Consider the following 16,263-nt stretch of genomic DNA (forward strand, 5'->3'; position numbering starts at 1 on the left):
AGAGTTGTTTGTTTATATCTTATTCCCCTACGGGGCTGACTCTGACATTGTCTTATCTAAACTTATCTCTTGACCCCCCTATAGAATTCTGCATGCTGGAGCATCTGGGTGTGCAGTGGATAGAGCACCAGCCCCAAAGTCAGAGGACCTGAGTTCAAATCTGGCTTTAGACACTTTTAACACTTCCTGGCTGTGTGACCCTGGGCTGTCACTTAATTCCAATTGCTTCAGCAAAAAAAAAGAGAGAGAGAGAGAAACTGAGATGCAAAGATGAATTATCTGAGATCAGAAGCCAGATTTCTATAGAATGCAGATTTTTTTTTTTTTTTTTTTTTTTTTTTTTGCTGAGTCAATTGGAGTTAATTTGGGCTGGTGCTCTATCCACTGAGCCACCTAGCTGCCCCTTAGCTCAGTTTTCTCATCAAGGCAGGTGAAATAGAGATCTATTTCTTAGCTTCTGGGAGCTTTTCTAGCTCTTAAATCCATGATCCTTTGATACATGTTTGAATGAGTGAATGAATATGGTATGGCACTATGCCTTTAGGACATACTTAGGAGTCCTTTCCTTATGTGTTGATTGTGGCATTTTGAAGTTCAAAAATGGAGAGTGGTTTCTACACACCTCTGAAGCCATTTTTCCTGAAACTAATGAAGTGAAATGCATGATTATATTGTCTTCTGATGGGCCAAAGGAGTGCCAGTAAAAAAATGACTTATCCAGCAGTTTTGCCATAAATTTTTCTTAGTGGCATTAAGAGAACTGATTGGATGAGGCAAAAAGAAGTTTAAAAGTTTAAAAGAAGGAAAAAAGAGCTGCCACAACATGACCAATTAGCCAAAAGTTATTTTTGATAATATCATCAAAGGATAGTCCAGATTAATTCATACCTTTATGAATAACTTTTTTTTTTTTCCCTAGAAATTCTGTAGTAGAGTTTTTCTTTGTATAATATGAGAAAACTGCGGCAAAGCTACCATTCTTTCTGATTCACAGTTATGAAGGTATGGTGGAAAAAGTACTGGGTTTCCAAGTAAAAACTACTCTGAGCCTCAAGGGCCTCCTTTTTAAAATGAAAAGGCTCAACTAAAAGATATTTCCATTTGGATATCCTATGAACTGAAATAACCTTTTTTACCCTGCCAACCTTATGTATTTATAGCTGTTTGACCATATTGCTGAATGCCTGGCCAACTTCATGGACAAGCTACAGATTAAGAATAAAAAACTCCCTTTGGGATTTACCTTCTCGTTCCCATGCCACCAGACCAAGCTGGATGAGGTAAGAAAAGCTCCCAAGCATGTTTGCAGTTTTGGGCATGAGGGCACATATCAGGTTGCATGAGTAAGGAAAAGGGAAAAGGAAGGAAAAAAAGGACGTGGAAGAAAGGACAGAGGAAGTTGTGGTGGTTGGGTAGGACTGGGAAAAGTCAAGCACACTCCCCATCTGTAATGTATGTAAAATGTCTTTATCTGAAAGCCTAGGAATTTATATTCTGGCTAATGGGAGAGAATTCTTAGATCAATCCCCTGTATAAGGATACCAAGAGTCAAAGCAAGATTTCTTCTGCATGAGTTTTTATCTTATGGACTCATGATCTCTCCTCCCACTTCCTCTACTGTCCTTTTGATTATTCTGTCAGGCAGTAAGACCTCACCAGGGCAGAAAGACATATCTGATCTGGAAAAGGAGCCAGGCTATCACTCAGGATTGAGATGGGATGGGGTGCCCTGAGTGCTACATTGGTGTACCCACAATCTTGAAAGAGTCTTGAAACCCTCTAGGGCTGGAGGATTCATGGAAGGGTATGGATAGTCATCACATGGGATCAGAAGAATGTTCTCTGCAAGAGAACTGCCTACATCAAATGAGATCTATCCAAGTATTAATGTAAACAAGTAAGGTATTAATTATCTGCCCACTCTAAATTGTAGCAATTGTAAAGATAGCCTCAATGGAATCCTTCTTTCTCTCACTTTTCCATATTCTTTCTTTGCTGTTTTACTTGGATCCCAGCATACTTGTGCTACAAAGGACATCATCCCTGTTCTAGTTACTAAAAAGTATTTCGCTAAACATAGTATCTCTTGCCTCAGGTTTCCTACTTAATTTGGAGGGCATTAACCTTGGAGTATTTATGTCTGTACTCTGTTCATCCATTTTTTTCCCCCCTTTCTTCAGAGTTACCTAGTTTCATGGACTAAAGGATTCAAATCCAGTGGTGTGGAAGGGAGAGATGTGGTATCCCTGATCCGGAAAGCCATCCAAAGGCGTGGGGTGAGTTTAAGATTGGTGGGGAGAATGAGAGAGTTATGGTCAGAAATGCTTCTGGAATCCTACTACACATACCCAAACAAACACCCAATATGAATATGAGAGCATCCATATCCTTCAGAGAATTTTTGTAGAACGTGTTTCAACATAATAAATTGGTTTTGTATTTCTAGGTGAGTTTAAGAGATTATATATTTATAAATATATATATTTATATGGCATAGATTTATAAAATGAGGGTTTTAAACAAAATAATCTCTTAGGTTCATCCTTATTCTTGATATTCAGAAGGGAGAGACAGAAAGATGTACAGCAAGAGTTTTTCTCTCAGTGCAGTGATAAGACAAGAAAGCAGAATTGTAGCAAGAGGTAGTTAGTAAGAAGTCTTGAAAGGAATGAGAGGACTGCAGATGAGAGGAACACCTCGATTTCCTCACTTGTAAAACTAAAAAGAGGTAGGTGTGTGTGTGTGTGTGTGTGTGTGTGTGTGTGTGTGTGTGTGTTTTGTGGAGATTGGGAAAGGCGCTATTAGAAGAAAATTTATGAAAATTTTTTTCCAGCATAGGTTCTTAAAATGATAGGCTTATTAATCTGGACCTGGAAGGGACCAAAAGATCCAGCCCTCCCTATTTTAGAAAAGTGATGGAAGCCTAGAGGAGATGAAGAAGAGGCCATACAGACAATAATGGGCACAATCATGATTCAGACTTGAGTGTTCTGACTCCTTAGTTAAGTCAGCCCTTTTGTGAGCACTAGGGGAGAATTGTTCCCTCCCATGTTAGCTCTTCTGCACTGATGGTGTCTCTCCATCTTTGCAGGTGCTTGCTGTCAAGGTGGCTTTAAAAGTGGCACATCAATTTCTCTTATTTATTTTTGCAGGACTTTGACATTGATATTGTGGCTGTGGTGAATGACACTGTGGGGACCATGATGACTTGTGGCTATGATGACCAAAACTGCGAGATCGGTCTCATAGTGGGTGAGTTCCACCATGTAAAGTCGGGATTGGTAATTCTCATCTGCTCCTCAAACTTTAATTAATTGTTATTTTTAATGACTTTTTTGGACTCAGTTGGGTGAGAAAGTAAAAATACCCTACTGCTTCCACTCTCTTAAAAAATTCTCCATACTTTCTTTGGGATGTTAAACCTTGCTTCAAGAAACTTCTTAATTTTTTTTAAAAAGCTATGTAAATTTCATGGACTATGTGAATATTTAATGCCACATTGCTAGGTGTTTTTTGCTCTAATAGGGGATATTTGAGGCAGAACAAATGACCTATCACTTTATCAGGAATAACTAGTAATTCATTAGGTCCAAAAATCACATTTTCTTTAGTCCTTAAACATACTATATATTTTCATCAGATGCTTTCTGATGGGAATTATATACTATCTGATTAATTAAGGTCTTACTGTGTGTCAAGTACCGCACTCTACAAAGGAGGTAAAAAATAGTTCTTACCCCTGAGAAACTCTCATTCTAATTGGGAAGTTAACATAATTATGAATATAAGATACATAGAAAGTAAATGGAAGTCGATCTCAGAGGGTAATGTCCTAACAGCTGGAGGAGCAGCAAGGTTCCTTCTGTGGCATTCATTCTTCTATAATCAGTTAATGAATATTTACTAAGTACATTCCATATGCTTAGACTATGAGAACAAAAGATAAAACAGAAAAATTTCGAATTATGAAAGTGTAAGACTTGTAGCTAGTAACATATACAGTTTTGAAAAGTTTTAAAAAGCAAGCAAAAAAGTTTTTTATTTCATATTAGACATAATAGAAAACTACTCTTAACCCAAGTGGTATTATTTACTAATTATGATTTTGGGTAAGCCCTTTCTCTCTCTAGATTTGTTTCTCTTTTAAATGGGAAGGATTGACTAGATGATTTTTTTTCCAGCACTAATCATTTATGTTTCTCTCTGCCCAGGGACTGGCACCAATGCCTGCTACATGGAGGAGATGAGATACATTGACACAGTGGAAGGAGATGAAGGGAGGATGTGCATCAACATGGAATGGGGTGCCTTTGGAGATGATGGAGTACTCAATGACATCCGCACAGAATTTGACAGGGAGATTGATATGGGTTCACTCAATCCTGGCAAGCAACTGTGAGTAGTTTGCTTTGTGTTTTCAAGCTGCAGGGAGAGGGGACATTTACAATTGGGTCATTAATGATAGTTTTGGAAGATGTGGGGTGGACTTCGCAGCACATATACTATAGTATATATATATATTTACTTACACACGCACACACACACACACACACACACACACACACACACACTCTTTGTATATGCTATGTACAAAGGAAACATGGGCCAAAAAAAATCATATTGCCCATTGGCATTTTTTACTGCTGCTTAGATTGACCAAGTTTCCTTCCATTGGGATGTCAGACCACTTTGTTTGTTGTGTGATTATAAAACCACTTTTATGAGAAATGTGCCAAACTGGGTACCTCCTGAAGAATTGTTATCCTCTTCACAGTAGCTCTTGAGAATGCACTTTATAATAATATTTTCCCTTACCCAGTCCCTGCCCCCATCCCACATCCAATATTGCAACAAGGATTACAGGAAAAAGGAGAATGTAAGCTATATGCCTCATTTCTAGTCTTTATTCTTTTAATGAATAGTTAAATAACAAATTTAACAAATTAAAAAAAAATAACAAAAAAACCAAAGTTTTCTTGGAGCTATGTTTTGGAATTACCTTCAGAACCTGTTTATCAAAATCCAGAAAAAAAAAAAATCTGGTAATGTCTCTTTGTATTTATTTACTTGTTAATAACTAAAAAATCAGTTTTTCCCTGCTTGGGTAGTATGTAGCCATCACATGTGAGGTTTGCAAGCTCTTTCATTCACCTTAAATTCCTTGAAAAGCCGAAGTATGAGATACTAGAAATAGCATGAGAATCGGAAGACTCCTGGGTTCAAGTCCTGGTCTTCTGCCTTTCCACCTGGGTTACCGTGTACTGCTCATTGCCTTTTCCCTTCATTTGCCTTGTCTATATAAAATAAAGAGCCTGGACAAGATTAATGTAAGTTTCTTTTTACCCTGGATCCAAGGGTGACTTTGGATTGTTTCTAGAAAGCAAGTCCTCATTTCAAATATGTGAGATTTTTCAGCATAAAGGAAATTCTAAGATATGTCCCTTAGTCAATGGAGGAAGCAATGGCAAAAGAATAAAAAAAAAAATTGAATAAGTACTGCCTTGTTTTGGTATCTTGGGAAGAAAAATTTGAATTAAATTAAAATTAAAAATTTAAATTAAAATAGTCTTGCCCCATATTTAGCCCTTCCCTAATACCATTGCTTATATGCATAAGACCAGTGTTACTTCAAACTTCTATCTTTGTCTGCCTGGGGGGAGGAGAGGGGAGCTTTCTGAGGAGAATGTCATTGGAGTTTTCTTGCTTTCAGGAAACCCATTATACTAACATTAAAATCGAACAGATCCAATGGTGTATGGACACTATTTGTCATACTAATGGATTCTGTTTTATAACAGAATTTGTTACATATTTCCTTCTAACACTAAGCTTGCCTACTCTCATATATTTGCTAAGATCTTTTAGAGATAGGGAGAAGGATTGTTGGGAATGAGCTGGTTTAACAGCTTCATCTTAATAGATGAGGAAACTGAGAACTAGAGAAGAGAATTGACTTTGGATCAAGATCCTTATTCGAGCACTCTCTTCCCCATGTCACTTCCTTCTTTGTAAAATATAGCCCATGTTGCTACAAGACTAGTGGAATTAGTGGAAGCTAATGGTCCAATGGAACCTGGAACATGATGTGCTTAGAAGGCAGAAAGTATAGAATCATCCCTGTATCTTTGTGTTTTCATATTGGGTCATTAATGATGATATAGTTTTGAGGTGGACTTGGCAGCACATTGACTATACTCCAAGAAGAAAACATGGGCCAAAAAGTGTTTGTATTGTCCATTGGCACTTTTTACTGCTGCTTGGATTGGATTCCTTCAGCCAGCGGGCTGCCAGATCTCTTTGTTTGGTATGTGATTACAAAATCACTTTTATAATAAATATCCCAAATTGGCTAGATCCTGAAGAATTGTCCTCTTCCCAGTAGCCCTGTTTGAACTGTTCCCTGGTCTCTCCCACTTCCCAAAAAGCATAAGCAGATCCTGGGGATGTCTTTTGGTATCCTCTCCCTTGTAAAATTCTTGGTCATCTTTGCTTTGTCTCTAGCCTCAAAGAGCTCACTCTTGCCCAAAATAGAATGTTTTCTAAAGCATGGAAAATAGCAGCACCTAGTGTTGAGAAATGAGATTCTCTTATTAGTTTCCCTGCTCCATGACTGCTCCTTGATTCAGCCAGAGTGTACTCAGGTATTAGGGATGTTAAAAGCCTGAGGTGACAGTGACTCTTATTGTGGGATGATAAAGTCAGTCAGTGATAGTGATGCAATCTGAGTGGCTTGACTTGAGAAGAAGCAGGACAGATCAGTGGGAAGAGACTTGGAGTCATCAGGACCCGGGTTTTTATCTTATCTCTGCTTCTTGCTATCAGTAGCATTATGAGCAGACCAGTATCTCTGAGTCTCAATTTTGTCAACCACAAAATAAAGGAATTAAATTAGTTAATCTAGACTGGTTAATCTTCTAAGTCTAAATCCTGTGACTCTTCCTATTCATAAAACTCACCTACACTTTTATATGCACAAGAAGAAAGGATTGGCTAAATGATTGCTCTCTGACCTGGACTCCCTTCTTTGTTCCTTGTCTCCTCCTTCCACTTTCATGGCATTGTAGCATACTGGTTCTCCGAGTTCTGGCACTTTGTTTTTCTTTACTAACTTTTCATCCTGTAACTGTAAAAAGTTCACTTCTAGGTTCTCTATTCTTTATCCGTTTATGATTTCCTTAGATACCATCCATTCTTAGGACTTGAACTTTCATTTCTTGAAATGATTTCCAAATCTGTACTTCCAGTCTGGCCCCCTTACCCATATCTCCTTTGGATTTGCATCTCTCTGAGCTTTAATCTATCCTATAGAATATATTCAACTGAATTTTATATTGGTATATCAAAACAATATGTCTGAGTTCATTGTCTTTTCCTGTCACCCTCTCTCAAATTCCTTATTGCTTGCTCCTTTTCCCAGTCTATCAGACTTGAGTTATATCTGACTCTTCATTCTTTGTCACCTTACAAAGTTAAAATCTATTCTGAATGAGATCGTGTTCTAGGTCTTTTATCACTTCATTTCTTCCATGCAATCTCCCTTTATTCCCCTTTTCACAATGACTTTTTGTTTTCAGTCCTAATAACATATACTGTCAATACTGTTATTATAACTTTTGAATAACATTTCTCACTGTAGCTCTTCTCAATCCCCCTCTAGAAAGCAATTTCTTGTCATTAAGAAAAGGAAGAAAAAATGTTCAGCAAAAATATCATTGAAAGTCAGTGTTTCATACCTTTCCAAAGAAGCAGGAAATTTTTTTTTTTTAAAGTACCAAACAGGGCTATTAAAATTGCCAGAATTCAGTTTCTTTTGGTTGGGTGTGGTTGCTTTTGTAATTGTTATATAATTTAATACTTAAATATACTTCTGGTTTGAATATATATTAGGTCCTGAATAAATACTTGGTTGCCAAGGTATGGTGGATAGAACAAGATCAAATGCTGTATGGCCTTCAACAAATAACCTTTCTGGGCTCCAGTTCCCTAACCTGTAAATAGAAGGGCTAGATGAGTCCATCTTTTAAGTACCTTATAGTTCTGGTATTTTTATATTTACAAATCATAATATTAGAACTAATATTACATGAATTTAACCATGATATAATATGACTCATTATTTGAATTTTACAAATAATTTGTAATTGATATGATTTTAATAAATTTACACATTGGGATTTCTTACAGATTTGAGAAGATGATCAGTGGCATGTACATGGGGGAACTTGTCAGACTCATCCTGGTAAAGATGGCCAAGGAGGAATTGCTCTTTGGTGGAAAACTGAGTCCTGAACTTCTCACCACAGGCCGCTTTGAGACCAAGGATGTTTCTGATATTGAAGGGTAAGTTTCCCTCACTCTTTACCGTTTTCCTCTTCTGCTTTTTGAGGGTAATATCTTGTAGTAGATATTTGTAGAAGGAAAACATATAAAAAATTGAGTATTGTCCAAAAAAAATGTTGATACAACTGCCTTACTGCTACTATTCCTCATCTCTTACTTCCCCCAAATTGAGATTTAGGTCTTGTAGCTGTTATTGTGTTTTAGAGACAGGTTTTCTAGAAACAATTGTATTTCACTGAGGATTCTAAATCTAAATATTTCTAACCCAGGAAAAATAATTCCAAAATGGCATAAACCAAGCCTCTTTTTCTACCTTAAGATAGTCTGAAGTAACATTTATGGCATTTTGAAAATATTGTAACTTGACATTTCAGAACATCCTATAACAACATAGTACTGTGGCAAAATACAATTTGGGTTGAACTTTTCAGTTAATTGCATTCCTTTCTTGAATACTCTTCCTTTCTTACCCATTTACCTGAAAAAATTGAAAACCAAGGCTTTCTTTCCTATTTTCCCTTCTGAATGGTTGAAGTAAGCATTTCTCTTGGCTGTTTTCCTACCCATTAGATGATGGGGAAAATAGGTGTCTAAGATGAGAAATAAGTTTGGTGATCACCCTTAATTCAAATGGCTAATTGATTTACAAATCCTTGATTTACAAGGAAGGGTTTAGGTTTAATTTTAATCCACTTTATCAAAGGGGAAAAAAATCTGGAAAGCATTTTAGACTTGAGAAGTGTTAATATTTTCAGTTGAACTAATGCAGGGCTTTTTAATTTACTGGTCCAAATTTGTAGCCCTCCTGTCTTCCAGAGGTGTTTTTAGACCTTTTTCTGGAAATTCCAGGCCCTCTGGTTAGATGCCGTCTGGATTATTGTATCTGGTTCTGGTCTCTCATTCTCTAAGAATTGGGGTACAAGGTCTGACAGTTCCTTCCAAGCTGAAAATTCAAGTATGAGTTCTCCTGTATTGAGTAGCAGCACCTAAGTCTGCTTAGCTAATTGGGGACAGTTTTATTACCCAAGAGTACTCTTAGCTGCCCTTTTTTTTTTTTTTTTTTTTTTTATAATGAAGGGATTACATGGTAATCTTGAGAGCTTGAAGTAGTTGGTCACCATGGGATCTTTGATAAGACAATTGGCCCAATGAAGAGATTGGACTATTTGACCTTTAGGATCCCGTCCATCTTTAGGTCTGTGCCCTATGACCCCAACTCCTGCCTCTCATTGGCTACCATTTGCTTTAGCCCCTTTCACACATGCTTTGGATGTAGCAGCCCCCTTGCTTCCATGATTATTCATCCCTCCAGGGAAAAAGATGGCATCAAGAAAGCCCTCGAGATTCTGACCAGGTTGGGCCTGCAGCCATCCCAGGAGGACTGTGTGGCCACCCATCGCATCTGCCAGATTGTGTCCACCCGCTCGGCCAACCTGTGTGCAGCCACGCTGGCTGCTGTGCTCCGGCGCATCAAGGAGAATAAAGGCGAGGACCGGCTGCGCTCCACCATTGGAGTCGATGGCTCTGTCTACAAGAAGCATCCACAGTAAGTCTGCCTGGGGAACCAAAGTACCTTCCTTAGGCTTGGTCTCCTTGATGTGGGGCAGAGGCTGGGGGTAGAGAAGGCAGAGCTGTAGCCTTGGAGTTGAAAGCCTGGTTCTAATCCTACCTCTGCCTCTGATCTCTAGGCTGAGTCACATTCGTGTGGGCCCTTTTTCTTTAAGGACTGGCAGGTTGTCTTCCAACTTTGTCTACTCATGACACCTTTTAACTCAAGAAATTTTTTACATGAATCCAGGTACATATAGATAAATGAAATAGGTATACAAGTCAAATATTTACAGCTAATCATAATTTCATGTGACCTACAATTTAAGAAACTAAGGGTCAGGAAATTATGGTCCAAAGTTTGAACTCACCATTTAAAAATGTAAAAACCATTCCTAGTGGGAGCTGCACAAAACCCAGCAGTGGCTGGATTTGGCCCAAGGGTTCACAGAATTCCCAAGCATTTGCTATAGTAGGAAAACAAGAACAAACCTAGATTCAGAGTAAGAATTCTTGGTTTTGAATTCCAAATCTGCCCTGGGGCAAGGTTCTTCCTTCTTAGAGCTTAAGTTTCTTCTATAAAATGAAGGAAATAGCTTAGATGAAGACCTCTAAGACCCCTCCGAGGTATAAATTCTTTGACCGTTATGAGCAGCAGATCATTATAAGATGAAATCCTGATTATACGTGTGCTCTTCATTTCTCCGATTCAAATTTGCTTTGTCTATTTAGAATCTGGTGAGTTCATTACAAACATGGTGAACAGAGATCTCAAAGATTTCCAATGGAAAGTGGTACAGCCAGCACTGAGTCATTAAAGGGCCTCATTCAAATCTGGCTGCTCCTACAAGCCATGAGCAAATTAAACCTTTCTCTTCATGAGCCTCAGTTTTTTTGCAGTTGAAAAATGAGAAATTTGGACGACATGAGCTGAGTCTGCTTTCCAACTCTAGATTTTTTGAAGGTGAGATCTACCTTCCTTTAGCATTCCATGGTGAATCGTCCAGGAGTATGAAATGGGGTTGATGAGCTTTTGTATACCTGACACTTGGCAGCTACTGACCTGGGGTAGGGTGATTTCTTCTCTGTCTCTTGGGGAGGAGGATAATGGCGTCTTTGCTGTCTGTGGCACCCATGGAGGATTTTGTCATTCAGTGTCTTAAAATTTTCACAGGCACATTTCTAATGATATCCCAAAAGACAGAGTGGCCCCACGTCACTCTGTTCCATCTTTTCTTTTGCAGTTTTGCCAAACGTCTTCACAAGGCTGTCCGACGTCTGGTGCCAGATTGTGATGTTCGCTTTCTCCGCTCAGAAGATGGCAGTGGCAAGGGTGCTGCCATGGTGACAGCAGTAGCCTACCGTCTTGCAGACCAACACCGGGCTCGACAGAAGACCCTGGAAGCTCTGAATCTGAGCCATGATCAGCTGTTGGAAGTGAAGAGGAGGATGAAAAGGGAGATAGAGCTTGGCTTGGGCAAAGATACACATGCTGCTGCTTCTGTCAAGATGCTGCCCACTTATGTGTGTGCAACACCTGATGGTACAGGTAGGGTTCAAGTATATCATTTTTGTCAAATGATACTGCAGGGTAGACCAAAGTGGCCAGGATTTGCTGCAGAAACAGACTCTGGAAAAAATATTTGAGAATCACTGCCTCAAGTAAATTCAGGGTTATTAGGTACTTCCCACACCAAGAATAGTCTCCACCATGCTTCTCCACCAATAGGTTATATGTTTTTGCTCCCAAATTTAGCACTAAATGTACTTTCTCCAGAAATCTTTATAAGGTTCTGGGCTTTTATTTTGTGTTTTCTTAGTGTCCATGCTTATTTGATTATTCTAAATCTTGGTTATTTGCCCTTACACTACTTGCTCTCATTCTGGGAACTAAATTGGTGACATCCACGGAAAGGTTTTCAAATGTTTTTCCTGAACCATCTCAATTGACTTGACTGTAGCTCCCATGCTGAGCTGGTGTGAAGCTCAAACAGGAAACTTAAGGTTCAATTGCTTTGAAGGATGATCCCACTGCCAAAGGGTTTTCTCTCTCCCTTCCCCCCATCATTGTTGTCATCGGCATCATTTATTATTTTCCATTTCAGAGAAAGGTGATTTCCTGGCCCTAGACCTTGGTGGGACGAATTTTCGTGTGCTGCTGGTGCGTGTGCGAAATGGGATGAGACGAGGCGTAGAGATGCATAATAAGATCTACTCCATTCCTCAGGAGGTCATGCATGGCACTGGGGATGAGGTGAGGGAGCCCTTTCTGACTCAAACAAATGCCAGCTTAAATCTGGAGAAGCAAAAAGTTAGTTATTCTTCCCTTAACCTCTGGCACCACTTGGGTGCAGGTGTTTGTCCCTAGGAAGTGGTCACCCTAGTGTCAGGGTCCTAGACTGACTATTTATTTTTGTTTTATAGAAGTTTCCTCCCCAAGATAGTAAGAGGCTCTAGGAAATTGGTTTCCCAACAGCCTCTTCTCTAACCCTTGAATTCTCAATCCCAGAAAAGTAATTTATATCTCAAATAACAAGGGTGGTCACCAAGTCCATGAATTAGATCAGTGGGATGGTGGGAAAATCGTCTAAATTGATACATAAGACACTGGGTTTGAATCTCGGCTCCATTATGAATTAGCTAGGTCACCAAGGATGAATCACTACCACTCAATGGACTTAACAAAATGTTCAGACTAGCAGACCTCCAAGCCTCCTTTCAACTCTAAATCTGGAAGGAACTTTGGAGATGTATGGTGCTAGCCATGACACCTTCCCACATGCTCCTTTTGAAATCAACAGCTCTTCGACCACATTGTCCAGTGCATTGCGGACTTCCTGGAGTACATGGGAATGAAAGGAGTCTCTTTACCCCTGGGATTCACCTTCTCTTTCCCCTGCCAACAGAATCGCCTCGATGAGGTAACGTTCCTGCAAGTGATTTCAGTGTGATCCAGGGAAAATTTATTTTCTTGCCTTTGTAATGTTAAATGTAGAGTCTCTAAAGAATGTTATTTTGAAATGTAGTAAAATTAGGTCTTGAAACGGGAGAGCCGTATCTCCATCCCACCTCCCTTCATCCCCATTTCCTTGTCTGTAAACCAGTTAAAACTTGTGCTTCCTGCTTTTTGTGAATCTTAAAGCTCAGAAGAAATGGGAAGCATTACCTGCTAGATGTTGACAGTTCTCTGGGTTAGCCTGGTTTCTTCTGCAGATTTTCGATCCTTTGTATTTTATATCTCTTTATCTGATTTCAAGGGGATATATGTGTATCTATATAAGTTGTCACCTGTGTACACATTTTATAGAATGGGGAAATTGAGTACAAGAGACGAACTTAAGCTTTACCTAGAATTTGAGCTCATTTCCAAAATTGATGGATTAGATGCTAAGTTAGATTTGAATTGAGCAATTGATCAGATTCTTAATAGACGGACTATTATGATCAATAAATGGATGAACATTAACTGAGTGCCTTTGATATCTGAATATTATGCCAAATTCCATCAAAGGAAATCCAGGTGCAAAGTTGATTCCTTTTCTGAAATTCTCATAAAGGCTAGTTGGAGAGTTGAGATGATCAAAGAATCTTCTCTAGTAGAAGAAAAGCTTATAGAGGAACAAGGGTATCTTGTTTTTTGAAGGTGTTTTTTAATATTCTTAGAAGCTAGTATAGTTTCTTGACAATAATCAAGAGATTACTATATGCCAGGTACCAGATCAAATGCACAACAAATGTTTGTTGAATTAAATTGAATAAACACTATAACATTTTAGAATAAATGATTTCATCGATGCTGATGAAATGGAGAAGAGGAAGTAAATGAATTAAGAAGGGTTTCCTAAGGAAAGATGCATTGGTAGCTATATTCAAAACCATGTGCAATGAGGATAACAGACATCCAGGTGAAGGAAATGTCATATATAAGGAATGGAGATGAAAGCAAATGGATTGGGCATCTTGGCCAAGTCATTTGCCCCCTCTAGGATTTAGCTTTTCATCTATAAAATGAGATTAGAGTTCTCTAAATTTAGACCTCTTCTAGGTCTAATATTCAGGGATTCTATGAATCAGGGTGTTGTCAGCAGATAAACTTGGCTGAGGCCAAGTCAAGATATTAGCCTTCTCTGGACCTTGGTGCTTACACTTAAAAACTGAAAGTAATGGTACTCAATAATTGCTTACTATGTGCCACTCACTCTAATAAGCACAGTGCATTACTTAGTACTTAACTCAGAGAAATACTTTTAGAATGAAAATCTTTTATTTCCACCCCAACCCTCCTGCCACTACCTTTAAATGGGGACTCTATATATCTAAATTTAAAAAATATTATCTGTCTGTATAATCTGCTTATGAAAGGCCTAAACAGGAAAGGCCACAGAAAAGGCACAACCAGCCAAGAGAGCAGGAGAAAATAGTAGAGAGAAATAATGCCTTAGAAAAAAGAAGCAATAAAGGTGAAGTAGGTAGGAAATGCAGATTGTGTAGAATCTAAGCTTAGATTTTCAATATCCAATATGCACTAGATAATCCAAGGAGCCACAATAAATTTTAATTAATCAACACACACTTATTAATGAGCAGGAAGATGCTCTAGTTCAGGGTTTCTGTTCCTCCTTTTCTTAAGGACACCTGAAACAGAGCCTCCCCTGTGAACGAGGCTGGATTTGATTGGCTTTCTGCCTTTGATTCGTGGGTGGCCTTGGGCAAAGCATAAAGTTTGTTCTCTGCCTCCCTGTTGCCCCAACCCTTTGTTAAAGGAGGCAAGGAAACTCCCTAGTAAGAGAGGGTTGGTCTTTGAAGTTTGTAAAGGACTTTAACATCTGGAGATGAAAGACTCTTTAATTATCATCCATTGGCCTCTACTCTTGCTTTCTTCACATCTCTCCCTGGAGAAGTCTGTTGGTGGCTTAAATTTAGTTGTCTGTGAAACTCCCCCTGCCTCCAACCACTAAATCATTATATCCTCTGGTCCTTACCTTAAAAATATGGAAGCAAACCAAGTAGCCTCCTCGGTCATTTAATTTAGGCCGCTTTGGGCCCAGTTTGCTATCTGGTGCTCTAATCAGATTTTTTGCTTTTTGATATCAAGACAAATATTTTCATGAACATTTGGAGGTTTCAAAGCCTTTTCTATTTACACCAAAGTCTGTCGAGGTGGCAGACTTTGGGATGTGGCAAGCTAGCTGGGATCCATTCAAATCAGTAGAATCTATTCTCAGGGCAACTTTGTGGCAATATAGCTGATGCACATTGACAGAGTAGTTGCAGAAAAGCAGTTTCCCTAAGGCTGGGGAACACACATAATGAAATCCCTTTCTGCTTTGACTGTTGTAATTGAATTTTCCAAATATTGTCTTACCTCCAGACAGGCAAAAATTAAGTAATCAGCTAGGTGTTCACCTTTGGCTGTAGAGTCATATTCCTCACAGGAGCCCCACTCTAGTCGTAGTTATCCAGAGAGTTACAGGCCATGGGCTTCTTCAGCCCATGCTGGTTATATACAAAACCTCAAGGGTGGGATTAGAGAAGCCAAAAGACAGTTTTTCCAATGACTTGTCCTCCATGGAAAATTGAATTACAAATGAACTTCATTCTTAAGTTCTTAAGTTTGTGTTTAGAGAGTGAGAAGTAATTCCCAAGTTTGGGCCACATCAGTCATTAAAGCTGTCTTTGTTCCTACATGTTTTGGCTCCCTGGTGATTTATATTTTCTAAGACACTTCTGCATTTCCAGAGAGCTGTACTTTTCTTGGTGGGTCAGGGACTCTCTTTACTGATGCAGGCTGCCTTCATAGATTCTTCCCATGTCTCAATACATTTGTCCAAGGAGGAGGAAGAGGAGAGCTAATGATTTAAAATCATGCTTTACACATTTCATTGTTTCATTTGGTCCTCCCAACCACTCGTGAGGAAGGTGCTATTATGGCTATCGTTTTTACAGTTGAGAAATCTGAGATGTGTGAAATGACTTGCTCAGGTTCACACAATGAGGATATATAATAGATTTGGAACTCTTGATCTCATTTGACTTAGCTATTACATCATCTTCCTACTGGAATGCTGCTGCAGAAGGATATTGGCCAATTTCCTCCTGTAAATAGTAGCTTTCCACTGCATATTTCCACTCTATTTTTGGTTTTGCTTTTTAAATTTTTAGTTTGGCTCCGAACTTGGTTTTACTAGTACAGCAAATGCCCAATGAGGAAACTCTCTCTTCTATTGCCTTTGACTTGTAGAGGGTCAAGTTGACCCACACTGCTTGCCCTGTTCACATAGCCAGTATGTATCAAGTCAGACACCAAGCATTGATTAACTACTGGTTGTGTGCCAGGCACTGTACTAAACAGGCCCTGACCTCAACAGTACCTAT

The 16,263-nt window shown here is 38.9% G+C and overlaps 1 protein-coding gene across 2 annotated transcripts in view; it reads left to right on the plus strand.

The window, feature by feature from the left end:
* LOC100930478 (hexokinase-2) overlaps positions 1-16,263 on the plus strand; it is a 108,132-nt gene that overhangs the window by 79,943 nt on the left and 11,926 nt on the right. For both annotated transcript variants that reach the window (XM_031950665.1, XM_003757962.4), the window contains exons 4-12: positions 1,161-1,280; positions 2,181-2,276; positions 3,153-3,252; positions 4,212-4,395; positions 8,185-8,340; positions 9,653-9,886; positions 11,133-11,437; positions 11,994-12,142; positions 12,690-12,809. In XM_031950665.1, coding sequence (XP_031806525.1) covers positions 1,161-1,280; positions 2,181-2,276; positions 3,153-3,252; positions 4,212-4,395; positions 8,185-8,340; positions 9,653-9,886; positions 11,133-11,437; positions 11,994-12,142; positions 12,690-12,809 — 1,464 coding nt within the window. The remainder of the gene's footprint in view (positions 1-1,160; positions 1,281-2,180; positions 2,277-3,152; positions 3,253-4,211; positions 4,396-8,184; positions 8,341-9,652; positions 9,887-11,132; positions 11,438-11,993; positions 12,143-12,689; positions 12,810-16,263) is intronic.

The sequence above is a fragment of the Sarcophilus harrisii genome, chromosome 2 (assembly GCF_902635505.1).
Source record: "Sarcophilus harrisii chromosome 2, mSarHar1.11, whole genome shotgun sequence".
Lineage (NCBI taxonomy): Eukaryota > Metazoa > Chordata > Mammalia > Dasyuromorphia > Dasyuridae > Sarcophilus > Sarcophilus harrisii.